The sequence below is a fragment of the Elephantulus edwardii genome, unplaced genomic scaffold, assembly GCF_000299155.1.
Source record: "Elephantulus edwardii isolate Elephantulus edwardi_28Jun2011 unplaced genomic scaffold, EleEdw1.0 scaffold00245, whole genome shotgun sequence".
Classification (NCBI taxonomy): Eukaryota; Metazoa; Chordata; class Mammalia; order Macroscelidea; family Macroscelididae; genus Elephantulus; species Elephantulus edwardii.
This window is the reverse complement of record NW_006399995.1, coordinates 317,570-341,013: the sequence shown is the minus strand read 5'-3', so window position 1 is coordinate 341,013 and position 23,444 is coordinate 317,570. Positions and strand designations below refer to the sequence as shown.

The 23,444-nt window shown below is 41.4% G+C and overlaps 1 protein-coding gene and 1 pseudogene across 1 annotated transcript in view; both read left to right on the top strand.

The window, feature by feature from the left end:
* Positions 1–7,599, top strand: part of SLC35F2 (solute carrier family 35, member F2) — an 89,472-nt gene extending 81,873 nt beyond the window's left edge. The window contains exon 8 of the mRNA XM_006899062.1: positions 7,414–7,599. Within this exon, the coding sequence (XP_006899124.1) occupies positions 7,414–7,599 (186 nt within the window). The remainder of the gene's footprint in view (positions 1–7,413) is intronic.
* A 6,886-nt stretch (positions 7,600–14,485) lies between these two features.
* On the top strand, positions 14,486–15,448 carry LOC102849307 (annotated as a pseudogene).
* The last annotated feature ends 7,996 nt before the right edge of the window (positions 15,449–23,444 follow it).

Genomic DNA, 23,444 nt, shown 5'->3' with positions numbered 1-23,444 from the left:
GCTATTGTAAACAAAGCCGCGATAAACATGGGTATACATATATCTACTTGGATGTCATTTATGGTCTCTTTAGGGTATATTCCCAGTAACTTTTCTTTTGTCAGCAGTTGGCGAATGGTTAAAGTCAAAACCAAACCTAATGCTGTCTAGCTGATAGCTGATTCCAGCTCCTAATCACCCTTCATCAGGTTTCCGGAGGCTGTAAATCTTTATGAGAGGGGACTGCCCATTTTGCTCTGGTGGAGCAGCTGGTAGGTTTGAACTGCTGACCTTCTGATTAGTTGCTCAATGCATAGTACATTATGTCATCAGAACCCCTGGTTAGTGCTAAAATCAGGACTCAACCTCAGTTTTTCAGTCTTATAGTTCAAGTTTTATACAGCACCTCTTCTTATTGCCATTATTAAATTGAAATAATCAGTCTTATAGTTTTAACATGTTAATGTCTTATATTTCAGAGAGAAACTAATAAGTAACTTTTCCTATCTGTTGTTATTTACCACATTTGAAATTAAAACTGTGAAGTTTAAAAATTACTTAGTGACTAAGAAAAGTGTTTCATTTGAACATAGAGCTTTCTGGCTACAATATGATAATTTTAGTTTTATTAGCTCATGGAGATACTGACTATATTTTTTTTTCCTGATAAAACTTTTGTGTCCAGGCACAGCACAAATTCGTGGTTATTGATTTAGACTATACCCAGGAATCAACCATAAACTCTCTGTGCCTGGCTAAATTATTGATACCTTAGACCCAGTGAATTCCCAGAAATTTCTGCTTAAGAAGGGTGAGCGTTTTTACCTTGCAGGGTTGCATGTGATAGGAACCAGGTGCTATCTTTGTAAATTTGCTAGGTAAGGTATTCCTGAGCCTTGTAAAGCTGAAGAAGTATTTATAGCTTTTTTTGTAATATCATAAAACAATAACAAATGTCAAATTAAATCAGGGTAATAGACCTGACAGGCCTATATATGTAGATTATCTATATCTACATTGATATAGATGCAGACATTTTATATCATATCTGCCCACCACTCAGTTTGCTGTACTATAGTGACGTGTGTGTTGCTGTGATGCTGGAAGCTAGGACTCCAGTATTTCAAATACTGCCAAGGTCACCCTTGATGGTCAGGTTTTGGTGGAGCTTCTAGACTGAAAAGAAAAACAAAGACTGGCTATGCACTTCTGAAATACTGGACCCTCGAAAGAGCCATGAATAGCAGAACATTGTCTGATATGGTCCTGGAATATGAACCTCTGTAGTTGGAAGGCACTCAAAATATGACTGGGGGAGGGTTGCTTTTTCAGGGTAGAGTTTGCCTTCATGATGTGGATGGAGCGAAGCTTTCACTCAGTGAAGGGTCTTAATTTGCAAATGAGCAGAATCAGCTGCAACTGTCATTAACGGTTGGAACATGGAATTTATCAAGTATGAATCTAGGAAAATTGGAAGTTGTTAAAAATGGAATGGAATGTATGAAGATCAGTATCCTAATCATTGGTGAACTGAGATGGATTGGTGTTGGCCATTTGAATCAGACCATGATATGATCTGTTGTGCTAGGAATGACAAAGAGGAATAGTGTGCTATTCAGGGAGCTCTGATGGTCTAGGGATAAGAAGCTGCACTACAATCCCAAAGGCACGTGGTTTGAATCCACTAGCTGCTTCATGAGAGAAGGATGGACAGTCTTTCCCCAAGTGATTTACTGTCTCTGAAAATCTGTTGGAGGGTCAGCTGTGGGTCAGTTTCAACTGAAAAGAAGTGTGACATTTATAAAAAAGAACATTTCAAAATCTTATCCTGATGTTCAGTGCTGGCAGTCTTAGGATAATATCCATATACATACAAAGAAGACCTGCTAATACACCTATTATTTGGATATATGAACCTGTTACTAAAACCAAAGATGAAGAAATTGAAGATCTCTATCAACTTCTGCAGTTTAAAATGGATTAAATATGCAGTCACGACACATTAATAATAATTGATGATTGGACTGCAAAAGTTAGAAAAAAAAGTGATAGTTGAAAAAGACAAACTTCGTGACTGAATGAGGCTGGCAATCACGTGGTAGAATTTTGTACAATCAATGATTTAGTTATTTCAAATACCCTTTTTAAACAAACAAACAAACAAAGACTATACAAATAAACCTAATAGAATTCATGGAAACCAAATTAACTAATTCTGTGGAAAGAGACAGTAAAAAGCTCAATGTAATTAGTAGACCAAAGGCAGATGGCAACAGTGGAACGGACCATCAAGTACACATATCAAGCTCAAGGTGAAGCTGAAGAAAATGAAAACAAGTTCAAGAGAGCCAAAATAGAATGTTGAGTTTATCCCACCTGGGTTTGAAAACCAGCTCAAGAATTATGCACTGAATATTTTTTTTAATTTTTATGTGCTGAATATTAAATACCAAAGGCTGGAGTTGTGGGATGACATCAAGAACATCCCACGTGAAGAGGGAGAAGGGAAGCCATTAAGAAAACAAGAAAGAGAGAAAAGATGTATGTAAAAAAATTGATGAAATTCCAAAATCTCTGTAGATGTTCATTGAAATTAATAATAAAAGAAAGGGGAAAAAATTGATGAAACTTGCTCTTGAATGTAAAGAAGCTAAGGAGAAAGGGAGAAGTGATGAAATAAGAGAGCTAAACAGAAGCTTTCAAAAGGGCAGGTGAAGCAGACAAAGCCCTCTAGTGAAAAGATGGAGATTCCAAGGAATCTCTGGGAATCCTAGAGATAGAAAAGTAGAAGGGAAGAACACACTTCGCGTTTCTAAAGGTGAAATAACTTAAGAATAAATTCAGGAGTTGCAAAATAGGAAAATAAAATATTGAATGATGCAGGAAACACTTTAAAAAAAAAAAGAGAAAAGAAGAAATACACAGAATCACTGTGCCAGAAAGAATTTATTGATACCATTTCAGGAAGCAGCTATGATCATGAACCTGTGGTTCTGGAGGAAGAAGTCTAAGCTACAGTGAAGGCATTGGCAAAAACATAAGAGTCTAGAAATTGCTGGAGTATCAGTTGAGGTATTTCAGTTGGCCTTCCCCATTTGTCTGCAGCAAGAAATTTGGAAGACAGCTACCTGATCAACAGATTGGAGGTGATCTAAATTTATGTTTATATTTTTTTTAAAAAGATGTTTTAAGATATTTTGGACTGAACAACACCAAACATATCTATGTGAACCCAGATGGTGTCTAATATGTCAGGCTGCTAATTGTGAAGTGAGCTGTTAGATGACATCATGTACTGTGCAGGGAAGGATGGGTCCTCTGCTGCTGTAAAGATGGGCACTTTCAGAAGCGGAGAGCCGTGATGGGTCATTGATGTGGGCCTACCACCGTGGTGCTGGGCCCATGTCCCACATGGCCGCCCCAACGGGTGACGGTGCTCTTGGTCACTTGAAAGACCCAAGGGAAACATGAGACTCAACAGGATAAGTTCCCCTCACTGTGATTTCCCTACCCCCCCTTCTACTACATATATGGATTTAGCAATAGTGTGTTTTTTCACTTCTCCTGCACAGTTAAAATAATGCCCAGGAAGGTTGTAAAGAGGAGTGATGATCAAAAGGAAAAAGCTACTCAATACAAAAGAAAACTCTTCTCAGCATCTCCTAGATGAACTCTTATTAGTCAACATGTTTACTCTGATCTTACTATAGAAAGTCCTTTTGTATGCCATTTTGAATTTAAACATTTATTCTCAAAATCTCAGCATGTAAATCTATAAAATTCTCACTGGCTCTGTCTTTGTCCCTTTGAGGCTTTTAACTAATTTAATTTTATTGTTTCTGGTCAAAGGCCATTTGAAGACTTACAGAGCAAAGAGCAAATCTATGATCTTTAGAGTAAATTATAGAGATAGATAAACATTTTAAAGCATGAACAAAGTAACTAGCGTTTTAGGTGTGATTGTCTAAGAATCATAAATGCAATACAAAGCAACCAGTTAAAAAAGAGGCTTCATAAAATGTTTTTCTACCCATCTGCGTCAAACCTTAAGTATTCTACTGCCTCTGGAATTGGTTTTGCTTAAATACTAAACAGAACAGCCAGGAGACACTTCCTATGTAGATCCAGACACAAAGGGTAGCATTTTTAAGAGAGAGTTGTTATTGTTGTTTTAGGTGCCTTTGAGTTGACCGTGACTCTGTGACCCTGTGAACAGCAGATATGAACCTTGCCCTATGTTATGGCATCTTCCCATGCTTGAGCCCATTGTTTCAGTCAGTGTGTCAGTCTATCTTGTTGAGGGTCTTTCTCTCTGTCTCCAACCGGTCTTCCAATTCAGGAGATTTACTTCATTGCTTCAGAGCCTCTTTTCCACTAAAGATGACTCCATTTAATCGTCTTTCTCTATAGAGACAAAAATAGCTCTTTTTCTGAACACTTAAAAATCTTTAAATCCAAAAGAACATGTTTATGTAGGCATTATCACAGACTACAATGAACATTTTCTAGGGGAGCATGAATGCCTTTTATAATACTGACTTGAAGGATTGAGAACTGTGTTCCATATAGTATTACTTCCCCTGATAGTCACTGAATCGATGATTTTTTCAGCAGACATTTATTAAACACCAGCTCTGTTAGACACGTCCTTGGATGGTACACGGAGTATAAGTTCGGCTGCTAATCTAAGGGGTAATGCAGAAGGCCTGGCAGCGGGCTTCTATCCATTATTGCCAATAAATATTAACTATGCCTTGAACTATAAGAGTAAATAAATATTAGAAAAAAAAATAAAATCAGAAAGCTCTTTAAAAGTGAAGGGAAAAAAATTATTATTGCTGAGAAAACCCTGTGAAGCAATTCTATTCTGTTATACACAGAGTGGGCAGGAGTTGGAATCTACTTGATAGGGTTTAGTTTTATATATTGGCTGTTGTTTTTTATCTAGTGCTGCTGTCCCAGATACTACAAGGGAATGGTTTTAACGAACAGAAATGTATTCTCACAGTTTAGGAAGCTAGAAGTCCAAATTTGGGGTGCTGGATCCAAGAGAAAGCTTGAAGCAGTTCTATCCATGACAGCCACTGTGCTGAATATTAGATGTAAGAATTAAAGATGGTAGCAGGAGACCGACACATTCTGGTGGTGCAATGGTTACCCTTGCCTGCTGACCCGAAGACTGGTAGTTTGAACCCAGCAGCTATTAAGTGTGGCAATCTGGGGGGCAGGGAAGTGAGCTGATTTCAAGCTCCACAGCCTTGGAAACTCTTTAAGGCAGTTAGCTCTATTCTGTCTTGTAGGATCACTGTGCGTCGGATTTGACTTGATGGAGTGGGCTTAATTTTAAATTCTGTAGGAATTGACAGTAGCAGGTCAGCTAGACATCACAAGGTTTAAGTGAGTCATCCTCTGACCTGTGAACGAGTGCAGCTCTTTCATTCTGTGAGAGTTCTAACCCTCTCCTGTCGAATCTGACTCCACAGCACCCAAAAACAAGAGCATGAAGTTCTAAAAGATTAAGAGTGAAGAAATAATTGAGCATCCATAAAATTTAACATCACAAATCCATGTGACCTGTCACCTCTACGTAATCCTCCAAAATCCTAATTAGTTGAATTAGTGGGCGTATGTGAGGAAGCCACAATGTGTCAGTGGTCATCAGGAGTGCGGAGCTGTGGGGAAGGAGAGTCGCTGGTGAGGTGATGCTTGTACAACATGGGGAGGAGGAGCACACGCTGTCTCTCCTCTCTTTGGACAGTGTATCTGCTTCCCTTTCTTTCCATTTCCTTCATTCATAGTCTTTCTCTCCTCACTTCCCAACCCTTCCTTTTCCTTACTGCTTTTTATGCTGTTCCTTTATTATCACTTTTTATTGCACACCATGTGAAATCTAGGCTAACTTAGAAATATTTATTGAATAAAATAATGTACCCTGTTCTTAATTATTAAATCTGGTTAGCAGGACCATTGATGAATCAAGTTTGCTTGGAAGAAGGGGGTGAGGTGGGTGATCTGAGCACTGAATTAACATTAATTATGCATCGTGGCTTTCCTGATTTTTACTAGGCCATTTATAGTTACACTTTGGCTATTTGTCTAATAGGTGATGTCCATTATAATGTCACAAATATTAATTTCTCAAACTGTGACTAGATAGGAACTTTTATGCAACTCTTCAGTGAAAGCAAATGGACAGAATACAATTTACTTGGACTATTAAATTTCCTTAAACTGCCCATTTAAAAAAAAGCCCTTAGAAAAATGTACTTAAACCATCTTTTTTTTTTTTTTTAAAGAAACAAGCAACCACAATTCGAACCCAACACTTAGAGGATGGGTTAACGTTTAGTCTTCACTGCATTTTGCTTACTCTGGGTGATGATTTTCAGTATGGGGGAAAAAATGTGTAGGCTGGAGAGGATCATGACGAACTCCACCCTCCTGGAGGTGTGTTTCAATGGAATCGTACTGTCAGTCCTTCCCCAGCATGTTAGGGGACCTCCTGCAGTGCTCATTTCTCCACGGTTCCCTTTTTATTAGTTTTTATTAAGCCACTCAAATGTGTTTTGCTTTATTACAATAACTACAACCGGACAATGCCATTATTTACGGTGTCCCAGCAAAACCTCACTGTACTTTTCCTTTCCTATCCATTCTCCAATCTCTGCTCCCTCGACTCCTATCCTGCCTTGCCACTGTGGGTAAACCTTTCCTTATTCTCTCTTTCTCCCCCTTGTCCACTCTAGCCCCCCACCATCCCATCAGGTATGCATGCTCTCTTCCAGCTTGTTAATTGCAGTGCACATATGGCCTGATCATCTGTTCATTTCAGGTTGATCTTCCTTTTCCTAATCCATTACAGTAGTCACTGTCTATCCATGATTTTGAACATCGCTTAAGATTCTTTCTTCCTGAAAAATGATGCCTTTATAGCTCTAAAAAAACCCCCAAAATCAGGAGTCTCTATGGGCCACCATAGACACTTACCAAGTAACAACATATTCCTGCAAAAACATGGTAATTTATTAGATTTTAACCCAGTTAATGTTATTGCACCAGCATACATAGAGGGGTTACTGAGAAAATGCTGAAATCTGTATGCTCACATTTAATGTTAGGGCGTATGATCTTCTGCCTCATACTAATATTGTAAACTGTACAGCGGGTCTGAACAGGTCTCACAGGGCATCCAAGATTTTCATTCACTCCAGTAAATGGCACTATGGTGTGCAGTTTGATGATCATGGCAAGTGTTTAGTTGGCTAGAGTGCTGGGTGGGTTGCTAGAGCCCATGCACCCCTGAGTGTGTAGGGGAAGCTTTCAGAAAAAAAAAAAAAACTCTGAGAAGATCACCCTCAAAGCCCATTTGGCAAAAGGCAGCCGCACAGATGTGTATGGGGGAGCACACCACAGCCTGTTCTTCTCTCTTTTCAGTTTTCAGTGCTCTACATCCTGTCATTCATAATCATCATGGTGGGCTTTACCATGTACTGCTCCACCCCCACGCGCACGGCAGAGCCGGCCGAAAGCAGCGTGCCTCCAGCCACTGTCATCGGGATCGACAACCTGGGGCTGAAGATTGAGGAGAACCTCCAGGAAACCCACTGTGCGGCCTTCTAGCTGCAGAAGGAGGCGCCTCCCAGGCTTCCTGGGAAACCAGAAGCCGCCGCCAGGGGAAAGCAGAAGCTGCTGAAGGGACATTTGGATCAATATCAGACTCGGAGAACATTCAGCAGCCCTGAATGGGCCCCAGTGGTTCCATTTAAGGAGGAAACACAGACCAGTGCTTCAAACATTTCCATTTGCTGTTTGACTCTGACACATTGAGACTCCAGGTGTCCGAGTAGAACTTTTTCAGTGGCCAACTCTTTGGAAGTAGATCACCTGGCCTTTCTTCTGATGCACTTCTGAGTGGGTTCAGCTACATCAAATACAGACATAGCCAAATAAAGTGGAACCTAAGGCAAAGATTTTTGTTTCTGGTTATTTGAGGATCAAAGTCTGTTAGTGTTGGGATTAAAGGTGCAGACCCCTATACTAGGAGGTTGGAGACAGAGGTGGGAAACAGAATGAATCAGCCTCAGGACAGAGCTGTCCAGATAAAGCGAGATAGGAAGGGGGGCAGTCCGGGGTGATTATGGAGTAGCTGGCCTTGTTGTCTTCCGGCTAAGGTGGTCATTGAACAGTCCTGGGGGTCTTTAGTTTATAAATGAGGCCTAGTGATTAAGTCTGTGTGACAGGAAGAGGGAGAGGGTGGGAGAGTTGGCAGACATTACTTGAGAAATTATGTGTGATACAAGTGAATGTAGCATTGAAAACATTTAACTGGAGTCCAGGAAACCCAGGGACCCTCATTGGTTGCTAAGAGGACAGTACACTACTTCTTACCAAATATTTGTAAGGTGACTTGAAGTTTTTATGATACTTCGTCGATTCAGAGTGTTAATGTACAATATCAGCCACCATCAATGTCATATCAGCCACCAGTATGCCATTGAAGAAAACACTATAAGTTATTTTGTAAAATAACAATAAAGGAATTGAAATATGTGTTCATTTTATTAAAATATTTTGAATTCATGGAGATGTGTTCACTGGGTGGTCTCTTTGATCCACTAGTTTTCCTGTGTGGTTTTTAAATGATTTAACATGTTTGATGTTTCTTCATGTCTAGCTTCTTAAAATCATTATTTCTCACAGAAAGACAAACTGTACTCTATGGAACTTCACTCAGACGGAAAGGAATTCAGAGAAGCTCACAGATCATTTGCAGGAACAAATGATTTTCCATCTTGAATTATTACAGTGGGGTTTTCACCTTTTTTGGGTGAAAGCATCTTTTCGATCCTGTGCACCTTTCAGTGGAGGTTCAGCTTTACTTCCCGCCCTTCTCATTAACAACTGTCTGGGAGGTATAAAAAGGGTCACATTAAGCTATTGGGTCTTTTGAGGAAGAGATTTCATTTGATTTACATGAAAATTATTTTTGAGAGTATCTTAAGCATAAATGTGTTTACAGATGAGGTTGAAGTAGTCTCTTGGTGACAAAACCCCACATGTTTTTCTTTTAAGGCTCAGCTCAATGTCAGGCTGTGTGGGTGAGGTCTCTCGCTCCTAAATGTGCCCACAACCCAATATGTATAACACAACCCTCCTCTTTGTAGGAGAGGGCTTATGGCTTACTCACCCCTCCTTGCCAACATCAAGTTCCTCCAGGCTTAAAAAAACAAAACCAAAAACCACACCCCTTTCTCATGTTTCTAGATCATCTACTTATTTGGTGTTTATTATATAAACTTTGCTTTTAGTCTAATTCATAACATTTGAGGGGAGATTGGCCTAAAGTTAGGTCTTCCACTATAGATGTGTGTGGCTAGCATGTTGCCCTTAGCAAGTTTCTCTGCTCTCTTTCCTCCCTAGTGTCTTAATCTTTGTCTTTCCCCTCCCCTGCTCCACAGGAGTCATTACCCCCTATCAACTCAACACGTTGTTGTGTCAGAACCAACTCTTAGCTAACCCTCTAGTAGACTTTTTATTTATTTATTTTTTAAATAAAATGTTTCTTTTATACTGGTTTACTTACCAAGCTCATATACATTGTTTTTCACACCTGGTCTTTCCCATTTCCTTTACTCATCAAACTGTGTCACCCTGTGATCACTCCCCTGACCATCCTCACCCCTCTGCTCCTACCCTCCCTTGCTGCCAGAATCCTTATACCCGTTTTATTAGTTATCTCCTTCTACAATAGTGATCTTCTACAGTATTTGTCCTTATAGGACTGAGTTAGTTCACTTAGCATAATACACTCCAGTCCTTCCCAAGTTAGGTAGTGATTTTCAAAATCATTGCTGCTGTGTGCTGCCTAGTATCATCATGTGAATGTACCACAATTTCTCAGTTCATTTGATTGTGGTTGGACATTTGGGCTGTGTCCATGTTCTTGCGATGGTGAATAATGCTGCTCTGAACATTGGTGTACAAATCTGTTTGTGTCTCATTTCATTTTCTCAGAGTATATTCCAAGCAGTGGAGTACCTGGGTCATGGCTAAAAATCAAAATGGTGTTTGAAACTCAACCCAGACAACTCTATGTTAAGACATTTTCCAAAACCAAAACTCAGAACATCCTGTGTCAGGACATTTTCCAAAACCAGAACTCAGAAAATCCTATGTCAGGACATTCCCTAGAACCAGAACTCAGAAATTCTCATATTAAGACCTTTTCTAAAACCAGAAACTTTATGCACCAATGAGCTACTGCAATGTCAACTCATCTCACAACCCCTAAAACACACATGCTAAAATCCCATATAAGCTCCCCCTAAGTCCAACCCCCAGAGCTATTCCCCTTCCTGAGAAGCTTGGTGAACTTTGAGAAATATTTCTACTTCAGTGTGGTTCCTGGCTTCAATCCAAAACCTTTCAGTGCAGAATGTCTATGTTCATCCAGCAGGTTTTTGGAGGCTGTAAATATCATGGAAAGAGATTGTCCACCTTTTTCCTAAGAAGCTTCTGGTGGAGTTGAACCATCAGAGAAATGCTGCCTTTTGTTGAAAAGTACAACTACACATAGGACTAGGCTACCAGAGAGAGAAAAAGGAGTTTAAATAGGGACATCTCAGAGATTTGAACAAGGAACACAAAGCAATTTATCAAACACGTTGTTAGTTGCTTTGGATTGACTCCAATTTCTTAGTAACTTCATGTATGAATGAATCATTGCCCAGCCTTGTGCTGTGTTCAGGATTACTGTATGCTTAAATCCATTGTTGTGGCTACTGTGTAGTTTGAATGTCTTCTAACTCAGGGAGCTCATCTTCTAGACAATATTCTCTGCTGTCCATTGGGCTTTCAATAGCTAATTTTCTCAAGTAGACCACCAAGCCCTTTTTCCTAGTCATTGTCTGGAAGTTCTGCTCAAACCTGTCATGCGTGAACCTGCTGCTCTTTGAAATAACCACTGGCATAGCTTTCACTGCCCTGTTATTGTATAAGCCACCACTGTACCACAAACTGACAGATGGGTGGATATCACAGAGACACCAAGAGAGCAGAGGCTGGATGAAGGTCGCAGAGAAGCAGTGCTCTGAACGCCAGCTGGCTGTTACATTATAGTGAGAACTGCAGGGCTGGGCATCGTGATTCGAATACATTTTCGAGAACACTCGTGAACAGTTTCATGTTTTCACTTCAGTGGTCTTTATAGCACTACTTCCATAGGAAATGGTTTCATGTGGCTAGAGACATTTTTAAAATTTTAATTGTGATTGAATGAATTTGCAAGGCGAATTGGGTTTCCATTCAACCATTCATACACATTTAAATTTTATGGCATTAATGAGAGTATTTACACTTTAACTATACTTTCCCCATTTCCTCCCTATGATTCTCATGCCTTTTAATCCTGTCTTATCCTGTCCTACCTTCTGAGCTTTATTCTTGTGCACATATTGCCACTTAGATCTTGTATGCTTGATTATTTTAGGGAGTGAGTATCTCCTTGTGCTTTATATATGTCCTTGAGTCACCTGCAACTCATAGCGACCCTGTGTACACTAGCTCTGAATCCTGCCCTATCCTGAGCCAATCTCACTGTCTCTGACAGACCTGATCCTATTTCTCCAGTCAGTGAGTCAATCCATCTCATCTGGGATCTTCCTATTCTGTGCTGTCCCTCCACCCTCCCAAGCATGATGTCCTACTCCAAGGACGTCCCTTCTGGCCATGTGCAGACCTGTCTATTGTTTGACAGTAGATCCACGTGGTTGAGTTTTGTTTTCTGTCTGAAGGGTAGCGAAGGGAGTAGTCTCAAAATTCCAGTATTCTCTATCAGACCTGTAAACCTGGCCGCGTCTTTGTTTTTTGAGTGTTTTTCCACATTTATTGCTGCTCCTATCCTGGACCTTCTACTGTGATCTATTTTATAGTAGTCTAGAGATAAAGCTTTTTTTTTTTTTAGAGATAAAGCTTTTAAAAGACAACACCTTTTAAAGTTAGGAACCTTCTGTAAATATCTTTTAGGCTGTTAAAACAATATTGATTTTCAGTATTTTTTTTCTAGATACATCATTTAAAAAGCCCTGCTGAGGTTTTCGTTTGTAATTAAGTTGCTAGATTCTTCCCTGGTGTTGTCTCGTATGTAATAAATTGTGATTGGACTGTGGTAACACTGTAAAAAGGGTGAATTTTATTGATGCCATTTTCAGGAGTTGGTTCTGACTCAGTCGTAGGTGACCGGACCCTCCAGTAGGCAGTAAATTGCACGGGAGGAGATCGCCCATCTTAATCCTGCAGAGATTGGTGGATTCGACCAGCTGGGTCAGCTTGATCTTTTGGGTTTGCAGCAAGCTCTCAACTCAGTACTTCACCAGAGCTCCCTTTTTTGAAATTAGTTTCCTTTTTGTGGACAGGCAGTGATGTCTCACTTGAGAACAGCCGCTCATAGAATGGAATGTCCAGCAGGGGGCGCTGTAACGATTGTAATAATAACCAGCATGAAGAATATTGTCATTTTTTAGTGCTACCATGGTATTCTTTTAAATCAGTGGTTTTTGTTGTTTTTTTTTTCTTTAAAAAGATGGTACTATGACTATTCTCCCAGCAGAATTTGCATTAATAGTTATTAATTGATTGTCTTAAGCAAGGTCTCAGGGAAAGCTGACTCATGCAGAGCTTGGTAGTGGAGTTGAAAACAAAATACAGAATTTTCTTTTTTTTTCTTTTCTTTTTTTCAATTTAGCCAGCAACCCCTCCTCCTTGTCCAGACCATGAATTCTACAGCGGCTTCTTGTTGAGCTGCTGAGCCAGTGAATGCAATTGTGAAGATTTTTTTTTTAATTTAGGTTGTTTATTTTTCATTTCAATGAACATCTACAGAGATTTTGGGATTCCATTCATTCATTGTTGCACCCTTCTCCCCGCACAAACCCCTCCGCAATTGTGAAGATTTTTAAGCAAAAACTAGCTTGGTGATGCTTTTTCCTCTGCAGCTCGGAACCTGCCCTCTAAGCCAACTCCGCTCCTCTTTGTGAAGTCTTCTGTATGCCTCGTCACGATTCTCTTTGCCATCGCAATTACAGTGATGTGCCATTCCCCTCCACATTTAATCACTTAGTGTCTGGACCTATCCTCAGCTCTCCAGAGCTATCAATAAATCAGAGAAATCCAGCAGCTAGCCACTTAGCTGATTAAAAGGAAAGAGATTTATGAGGAAATTAGGTAATGCTGAGATTGCACTTCCTCAGTTATCATAAGGAAGATGTTTGGGAATATGGTGAATGTATAAAGGGTTTTTCGGAGTAAAGCCATTTCTACACTGGAGAATTTGCCCTCCCCTCTGTGTATAAAGGAGCCCTGTGGCAGAGTGCTTCAGTAATTCGGCTCCTAACACAAAGGGCCATGACTCTAACCCTACCAGTATTCTTTGGAGCAAGATAGGGCAGTCTGCGCCTTAAAGATTTTTAGCCTTGGAAAAGAAACCCTGTGTGGCGTTCTGCTCAGTTCTCCAGGGTTGCTGTGAGTTGGAATCATTTAATAGCAGTGGATCTATCTAGTTTCCCATAAAAGAGCCCTGGCAGTCTAATGGTTAAGTATTTACCTCTAACAGAAAGGTTGCCAGTTTGAACCCAGTCGCTGCTGCTGGAAGGATGATGTCGCATCTATAAAGATTTACGTCTTTGGAAACGAGTCAGAATCGACTCATTAACAATGGCTTGATCCTTTATGAACCCATAAGATTTATTGTCCCAAAGCTTTTTCTCAGAATGCTTGGACTTCCATTACTGGTACTCTATCCCTCAGTTTAAATATTGTCCTCTTCTGACAATATTTCTTTAAGATGCAGACACTTGTGGAATGTATTTAAATTGGAAAGGAAGATAATTGACAAAACCGCACATACATAGCTATTTGGGCAATTATTGACTCCAGTTTATTGACAACAAACACAAACTCAGACGGTTTCATACACTAATACTACTTTCAGCGATTGCTAGTCACTTCCTGCCTGTCATAGAGGATTTTTCAGGACTGAGGCCTGGCTTTCCCCTGAGAAATGCCCACTTCTCTGGACTTAGATGCTGCCTCTTTTTGCGGGTGACCCTGCTCCTGCACGTGGTTTTAGATTCCTAATCTGACATGTGACTTGTGCTCCCACGTGGGACCCAATCCCCCCATTGCTCTTACAGTCTCATAGGTCAGTGCTTTTTTTTGTAGGTGGCAAAACAACACCAAAGATTCCGAGAGTCTGCTACTGAGGAATTCGTGTTGGTAAAATGGATTAGTGCAGTTTTGGGGAACTTGGCCTCCCAGCATCCCAGCAGTTCACTTTGCCAAGTTCATCTGTTGAATGTATATGGTCCTTTTACTTGGACCCAGTGGGTGTGCAGGACTTGGTAAGTCTCCGTTGTCGAGGTGGAGGATTAAGCAGGCAGAAGGAAGACCCACACTTGGTCCCTGACCTGCTAACTATAAAGAGTGGAGCATTGGCTCTTCCACCCTGAGCATGCATCCTCTGCCCTCTGGCCTGCTAGACAGCTGCCTGCAGGACTGGGAGGATCTACAGCAGGCCTTCCAGAGCACCCAGGAGGCCTGTTTGCTGTACCACTTGAAGCTAGAGGAGCTGACCAAGCTGCGGGACAGCTGTACCAGCTCCATCACTTGGCAGAAGCAGCAGCTCTAAGAGCTGGCCCTTGTCCTGAAGAAATGCAAACCCTCCCTCCACAGGGGCTGTGCAGGAGCTGGAGAACCAGAGCAAGGCACGCCAAGGCCTCTTCTTTTACATGGAAGCCTATTTACCTAAGAAGAATGGGTTGTATCTGAGTCTGGTTCTGGGTAATGTCAACATGACACTCCTTAGCAAGCAGGCTAAATTTACCTACAAGGACGAGAATGAGAAATTCAAGCGCTACCTCATCATCATCCTCATCCTCATCTCCTTCACCTGCCACTTCCTCCTCAACTCCAGGGTGACAGATGCAGCCTTTAATTTCCTTCTGGGCTTGTCCTACGGCACCCTGACCTTCAGGGAGAGCATCCACATCAACAATGGCTCCTGGTGTTTCATCACTATGTGTCCGCGTTCCTGTCTGGAGTCATGCTGATGTTCAGGAACCAGATCCTGTCCTTCCCTCTGTACCAGAGCTTCATGCAGTTCCTGCAGTATTACTACCATAGCTGCTGTCTGTACAGCCTGCTGGGCGAGAGGCACACCATGGACCTCACTGTGGAGTCCTTCCAGTCCTGGACGTGGTGGGGCCTCACCTTCCTGCTGCCCTTTCTTTTCTTTGGACACTTCTGGCAGTTTTGCAATGCATTGACCCTGTTCCACCTGGCCCGAGACCCTGAGGGCAAGGAGTGGCAGCTGCACATGTGCGGCTTCCTTTTCCTTCTCCTCGGCAACTTCTTCACCACCCTGTAGGTTGTGCACTAGAAGTTCCATGGCCAGAGGAAGGGGGGCAAGAAGTGAGGCTGGCTTCCAGCACAGCGAGCAGTCTTCTTCCACAAGAGTGGGTCACTTATCCCTCACTGCCTGAGGGGTGGGAGATGCCCTTCACGTGGGCGGGTCTCATCCACTCTCCCTCTGGATTTGTGGACTCTTTGAGCCCTGAAGGCTAAGCTGGAACCAGGGTCCTCAATAAAGGAAGAAGGCACTGTGGGAGGTGGAGGGGTGGAAATGTGGAACGTTCTAGGGCAGGGTGATTTGGTTCAGTGAGAGCTCAGTGGAGCTGGTGAGCACAATGTACGACTGTATGTCTTCTCCAATAATGTTGTAGGAGCATGGCTCATGCCCGCAGGCCTTTGTGGGGAGAGAGCAGTAAGAGCCTAGGCTAGGCCAGGAGACACCATCTCTGCTGTGCGGAAAACGTGAGCTTGTTCACTGCAGACTAGTAAATAAGTACAAGTAAGCCCCCACTTACCTCACTTACTGAGTACTCCGTCCCTGTGAAGGCCTGTAAATTTGAAAAAAAAGCTTTAATCAGCAGGGCAGTGCTGTGGGGATTGGGAGAGAGACATAAGCCAACTATAATGAGAAGCAGAACCCTTGATATGAAGATGAGTGAAATTGTTCACTACAAGTTAGTAAGAAAACACAAGGCAGCATGTGTTGTTATTATGCAACATCGAGTCAGAACTGGCCCATAGCTGACCCTCCAGGGGGTTTTCAGAGCCAGCCACATGGGGAATTTCTCCCACAGAGCAGCTGGTAGATTCAAACCATGTGCCTTTGGGATTGCAGCACAGCTTCTTACCTCTAGCCCACCAGAGCTCCCTTCTGGTTACCTTGTTTAGTGGGGAACCCAACACTTGGAACTCTTAGCTCCCTGGAGTTTGGCACCCACATGCTGATTTTTTAGAAAGAAGACTGGCTTGGAGAGTGGAGGGACTTACATAGGTCCCAAGAATGGGATATAATGGGTGAAGAGAAGAAATGAGAGAGTGAGGGTCCCATAATGCTAAAGGTTTAACTTAAAAGAACAGGGCCTCATTCAGTGACACTGTATTTGTAGATAATCCTTTTTTTTTTTTTTTTTTTAGTGTTCTATTAGATCCTAAACTTGTGATTTAATTTTTGGCTTGGTAGTAATAATTCTGCAAGAAGTCAAATGATGATTTAATATTCAGGACATTGCTCATTGCTTGATGATAGTATCCAGTAACTGTCCATTAATCTCTCCCAAGAAGTCTCATTCTTGGCATCAGTTAAAATAGAGCAGAAGAAAGAATTTCAGAAAATGCTTGATGAGGCAATGCTTCTGGGAGAAAGAACCAAGAGTAGTGGTTACATTTTATGTGGCTAGACCAGACAGTGCGGAGAAATGGCAGGCTGAGAATGAGGGAATTGTGACCACTCTGATGTTGACATGCATGTTGTTGAAAATGACTTTATTTGGAAGTGAAAATCTGAATATGCAATAAATATTTTTATAGACTCAGATGAGTGACTGTTTTAGAGACAAGAATTATTAAAAAGTTGGATGATCAGGGCATTTATGTTCCATTTTTTCATTCCTGTTGTAGCTGTCATTGATCTAAAGATTGTGTTTGTCACTGGACTAACTTGATTTTAGCGTGTTAAACTTTACAACATCTTAAGGGCGTAGACATTTATGTGTGTATGTTGTTATTGCTGTGTGCTATTTAGTACCCACTAACCACTGACCCTCCAATGGATTTTCAGAGGCAGTAAATCACAGGAGGAGGCTACCATCTTTCTTTCTGGGAGCAGCTGCTGGATTCAAACCGCCTGCAGCACAGCTTCTTATCTTTCTCTCTCTTTATATGTTGTTGCTTCTGTTGTTATGTGCTGTAGAGTCAACTAGGATTCATAGTGACACTATTAACAACAGCTCTGAACTTTGTCTTATCCTATGCTAACTTCTTCTCCATGTCAGCCACTACTTGTCATGGTCCACACAGTCAAACACAGTTGCAGAGTCAATAAAGCACAAATAGACATTCTTCTGGTATCTCTTATTTTCCACCAGGATCCATCTGACATCAGCACTGATATCCCTGGTGTCATAGCCTCTTCTAAATCCTGTTTGAACTTTTGGCAATTCCCTATCTATGTACTGTTCGAGCTGGTTTTGAATGATCTTCAGCAGTATTTTGCTAGCATGTGATATCAATGATACTGTTTGACAATTTCCATAGTCAGTTGGATAACCCTTCTTGGGAATAGGAACAAATATGGACCTCTTCCAATCTGTTGGCCATGACAAGTAGTGGTTGACATTGAGAAGAATGGGAATTCCAGAGCAACTTGATTGTGCTCATGAGGAATGTATGCCTGGACTAGGAGGCTGTTGTGTGAACAGAGCAGGGGAGCACTGCATGATTTGGAATTGGGAAGGGAGTGTGTCAGGGATGTATTCTGTCTCCATACCTGTTCAATCTATATGCTGAACAAACTATTTGAGAAGCTGGACTCTGTGAAGAGGATTGTGACATCAGAATTGGAGGGAGACTCATCAATAACCTGCATTATGCAGATGACACAACCTTACTTGCTGAAGGTGAGAAGGATTTGAAGCACTTTGTGCAGAAGATAAAGGAATGCAGCCTTCAGTATGGATGTGTCTCAATATCAAGGAAACAAAGATTCTTACCACTGGACCAATAGGCAGTGTCATGATGGATGGAGAGGAGATTGAAACTGTCAACAGCCTCATCTTGCTTGGATCCACAATTAACACCGTTGGTACAAGCAATCAGGAAATAAGGAGACACATTGCAACGGGAAAATCTGCAGTTAGAGGCCTTTCCAAATGATTGAGGAGTAGTGATGTCAGTTTAAGGACTAAGGTGTGTCTGACTCAGGCCATGGTCTTCCCGATTACTGGCTATGCATCTGAGACCTGGAAAATGAATAAGGATAAAGAAAAAAGAATTGATGCTTTTGAGCTGCGGTGTTGGAGAAGCGCACTGAATATCCTATGATTGGCCAAGAAAAAGAATAAGTATGTCTTGGAGAGAGTGCAGCCAGAGTGCTCTTTGGAGTCAAGGGTGATGAGGCTTCACCTAACATACTTTGGGCATATTGATGGAAGTACTATTCCTTGGAAAGGACATGATGTTGGGAAGGGTGGGGTGTCGGCGAAGGAGAGGAAGACCCTCAACCAGGTGGATTGACAAGGTGACTGCTGCAATGGGCTCTTGTGTGTCAGGAGGACAGGACTAGGTGCAGATCTTTTGTTTGCAGGGTCGCTATGAGTCATACTCAACTTGATGGCATGTAACAACAACAACAAAAACATCAATGCCAGCTTTACCATCTCTGACACATCTGACCCCATTGCCACAGTCACTGTGTCAATCCATTTCATCCAAGATTTTCTTTTCCTGCACTGAACCTCTACTCTCTAATACGTGTGTGCGTGTGTGTATCTAAAATATATGAAGAAAGTGAGGCTTGCATGGACTAGCTCTCTTAGCAGGAACTGGCTTATGCTGCTGTAATAAACAACACCAAATAGCTCTGTGGCTTAAGGCAGCAAAGACAGTTTTGGTCATACTGCATGTCCATTGTAGGTCTGCTTCAAGTTATCCACATTTAGGGACCAAGGCTAACTGAATGACCTCCACCTGGAATGCTGTTGATTACCTGAGTAGAAGGAAAGAGGGAACTATAAAAAATTGTTCCCTGTTCTCAAAGCGACATATATCATTTTCTTTCATTTCACTTGACTAAAGCATGTAACATAGCCACATCTAGACTAAAAGAGGGATGGAAGTATAATCCTACTATAAGATTGGATTGGGGCGAAGCTAGGATATGTGTGCACATCTCATAGACAAAACATAAAGAAGTTAATTTTAGACTATCCTCTGCCTGACTCCAGAGTCCTTGTTCTGTGTTACTTGTAATAATACTTCTACTTACCATTGTTAGGGGAACTTTGTTGGCCTAATGGTAAGGAGTTGCGCTCCCAACCCAAAAGCAGGTGGTTCAAGTCCATCAGCTGCTCCTCAGGAGAACCTCCCATGCAATTTATAGCCTCTGAAAATCTGCGCCAGGGCCAGCTATGAATGAGTTGAATTTAGTGGCAGTGAATGATCATTGTTGGAAAAGTACAGCCAGTAACATGAGGGGAAAGAAAAAGGATGACAAAGTTGCAATATATGATTTTTAACGTTTATTATAATATCATCATAATTACTTAGAAAAATGCGTGTCATAGTTGGTCAACGAGAACTGTAACACTGATGTCTTGCTACATCTTGATTAGTAGCGCTCAAGTCAAGCCATTCAGTAATGCTTGGTTGGGAGGCACCCAAGCTTGCCAGAGAATGTTTGCAGTCCCTGGGAATTTGAAAATAGGTTCTGAACTTCAGCTTTTGGCTGCTTCCCAGACACAGGCCTGCTATTCAGAAAACTATTAGAAATGTCAGCCAGAATAACTAACGTGCCACTTCATTAATCCCTGTGAGAGATGGAGTTTTTAATCTAAAGCTTAAAAAAACAAGCCCAAACAACTCTGGGTTAAGTGAAGCTTGCCAGTGGATGGTGCCGTGGGGACCAGGCAGCCCTGTGTGGGGATTGATAACAAAGCTGGGGTCGTTCTGTTTTAACCCTGTTCTGGTTAAGCTTTGGACAGCGACTTAATTTGTGCATTTCAGTTTTTATCTGATAAATATAGAGATTAACTGTGATAATAAACATGCTTATTATTATTATTTTAGATTTGAAAAATTTTATCTTTATTGGTAATATATTACAAAGTTATTTTTATTGTTATTATGAAGGGCCATTGAGTTGAATATAACCCAGCTATCCCATTCAGTAGATCTAAACTCTGTCCTGTCCTGTGCCATCCTTATCATTCTTGACACACTTGAGACCATTGCTACAGATACTGCATCAATCGATCCCATTGAGAGTCTTCCTCTCCTTTGCTGACCCTCCACCTTTCCAAGCCTGATGTCTAACAGCATGTCCAAAATATGTGAGATGAAGCTTCACCAACTTTGTCTCCAAGGAACATTCTGGTTGTGTCCATGGTTTAGTCAGCACTCTTTTTCAACACCACAACTCAAAGGCATCAATTCTTCTTCTGTCATCCTTAGTCATTGTCCAGCTCTCAGACACATAGCAGGTGAATACGCATTAAGTGCTGCTCATTCCGACCCACTGCCCTTCTGGTAATGTCTCAGGCCCACTGTCAGGAGTCCCTGAGTGGAGGAGTGGGTAATGCACTCAGAGGTTCTTCTGAGGAAAGTCCTAGGGATCTACTTTCCAAGATCCCATGCGTGGAATTCCCTGGGAGCACAGCTGTCCTCTGACTCACATGTGACTGCTATGAGTCAGAATCATCAGGAAGGCAACTGAGTTTTCTGGCTTTGTTGCTGTCAGTGTTGAGGCTGCAGTCACACACCCTCTTAATACACCTCAGCTATTTCAAGCTTCATACTCTCACCAACTCCCTTGCTATCTTGCAGTAACCAGCTATTTCTACTGTGCATGGTGAAAGAGCAAGATCTGAAAATAAAGAGCAAGATGACTTTTCGTTATTAATCTAATGATACAAACTGCCCCACCTTCTGGGGGCACAGTTACAGCGGCTGTATTTTTTTGATGACTTCCTCTAGAACTCTGAGTCTTTATTACCAAGAAATTCTCTCTCTAGAGGCTCTGCCTTCACCTAATTTATCTCAAAACCCCAGGGTGCTTTAGCCATTCCAAATGGCTTAAGGAGTGAGGGAGGAGGCTTGTCCAATTTTTATAACCCAATAGGTTCCACACTGTTTCTGGTCAGCTCATTGGCTCAGCTTGTGGCCTCTCTGTGGACAAGCTGGCGTCCCACAGGCGGACAGAGGCTGTGATTTCTGGGGTGAGGCAGTGCAGAGCTGCCCAAGGTTGATGTGGTTCTTTGATGGAGAACAAAGTTATTCAAAAGAGCTGATGCCCAGCCAAGCATGTTGCTGTTTCTAATACTTAGCATTTTAATTAATGCATGGTCACGTCTTCCCATGTCAGCTGGACTTGAGCACCTAAATAAGATTAGTTCAGCTTGTCAATTTCAGGCCTCAAAAACAAAATGTTTTTTGCTGCCCATAACACCAGTCCTTCTGAGTGATTTAACCCACAGTACTGTATGAAGGTCACTCAACTTTCAAAGAGAGAAGTCTATGTGTCCACATCAGATTCTGAGGGTTGTGGTTGCTTACGTTGAATCAAGATATACTTATTCCCTTTCTGAGGGAAGTTGCTTTCAATGAAGTGAAGGAGCTTTTCTGATACTTCCTTGTTCAAGGAGACAAAAACAAAAATAAAACAAAATAAAAAAACACAACAAAACCAGCAACACACACACACACCCCACAAACTTATCTGGAAGGTCATTCTCCTATATTAAATTCATAGTGATTTACATTAACGAATAAACTACCTCTGACCATTTAGTCTTCAAAAGCAAAAAAATTTCCAGCCAGGATTTTTCTCCCCCTCTAATGGGCTTATCTCTTTGGCTTTATTGTTGTAAACACATTGGTTTTTTGTTTATTCTGACTCATAATGATCCTATGGAACGCTGGTAGGCAAGCAAGCAGGGAGTTGCATTGCCAACCCAAAGGTGTGTGGTTCCAATTCCCAGCTGCTGTATTGGTAAAAGTTGGGCAATCTCTTCCTATTTCATTTACAGCCTCTGAAGACCTACTAGAGGGTTAGCTATGAGTTAGTCCTGACTCTAAAATAATGCAAGTGAGTTATAAGACAGAGCAGAATTATCTCAAAGGGTTTCCAAGACCCTGTCTTATTGCTGTCAAATAGATTTCAACTTAGATAGAGCCCTGAAGGTACGCTGGTTAAGAGCTTGGCTAGTCCTCCAAAGGTCAGTAGTTCAGACCTTCCAGCTGCTCTGTGGAGGAAAGAGGTGTGTCTGTAAAGATTAAAGGCTTGGAAATTCGATGGGAGCAGTTCTAGCCTCATAGAGTCTAGATGAGTTGGAGCTGACTTGACAACAGTGACTTTTAAACTCTAGGGAGGCAGCTTGCTTTATCTGTCTCTAGAAGAGCAGCTGCTAGGTTTAAAACATAGCTAGATTTGTAGGCACTCTGACACCAGAACTCTTTTATTGCCATAGCAAAAGCAGATTTTGTCAACACCATTATTTCAATTTTGGCAAAAGAAAAAATTAGTTTTGTTCATTTCTCACAGCAAGAACATTTATTCCCAGCAACGTTGTTGTTATTGTTAAGTGCTATTGAGTTGAATATGACTCATAATGACATAAACAATAAGAAATGAACTTTGCCCTATCCTGCTCCGTCTGTATCTCCCCCAGCACACTAGAGTTCATTGTCTCCCTTGATCAATCCGTCTCTTTGGATGTCTTCTTCTCTTTGGCTGACTTCCCATCTGTCCAAGGATCATGTCCCTATCCAAGGGATAACCTCTCAACAACATGCTCAAAGTATGATAGCTATATTAAAGCTTTATCATCTTTCGTCTCCCAGGAGAACTCTGGCTACACTTTTTTCCAGACACATTTGCTTTTCCTTCTGACAGTCTACAGAATATTTAGCACTCTTTTCTAACACCAAAACTCAAAGTCAGTTCTTCTCCTGCTATCTTTATTCATTGTCAAACTCTCAGATGCATAACAGATTATTGAAAAGACTGGGTTGAACAAGAAATACTTTATTCTTTAAAATTACATCATTGGGGAAAAATGGGACATTATTCATCTTTAGGACTTTGGAGGAGACTCTAACAGTAGACTTCCCCTATGCTTATATAAAATCTACACCTAGACCAAGAAGCTTTTTTTTTAATTAAATTTTATTAGTTTTAATGAACATTTACAGAGATTTTGGGTTTTCATTCCTTCATTGTTGTACTGTTTTCTCCACCCTCCTCCCCAGTTCATTCTTCTTCCCTCCCCCCATGTCTGTTTTAATTGTGCAATTGCCACAGTGCTTGTCAAAGCCAGTTCTGATTAATCTCCTTTGTCAGTGTGTCC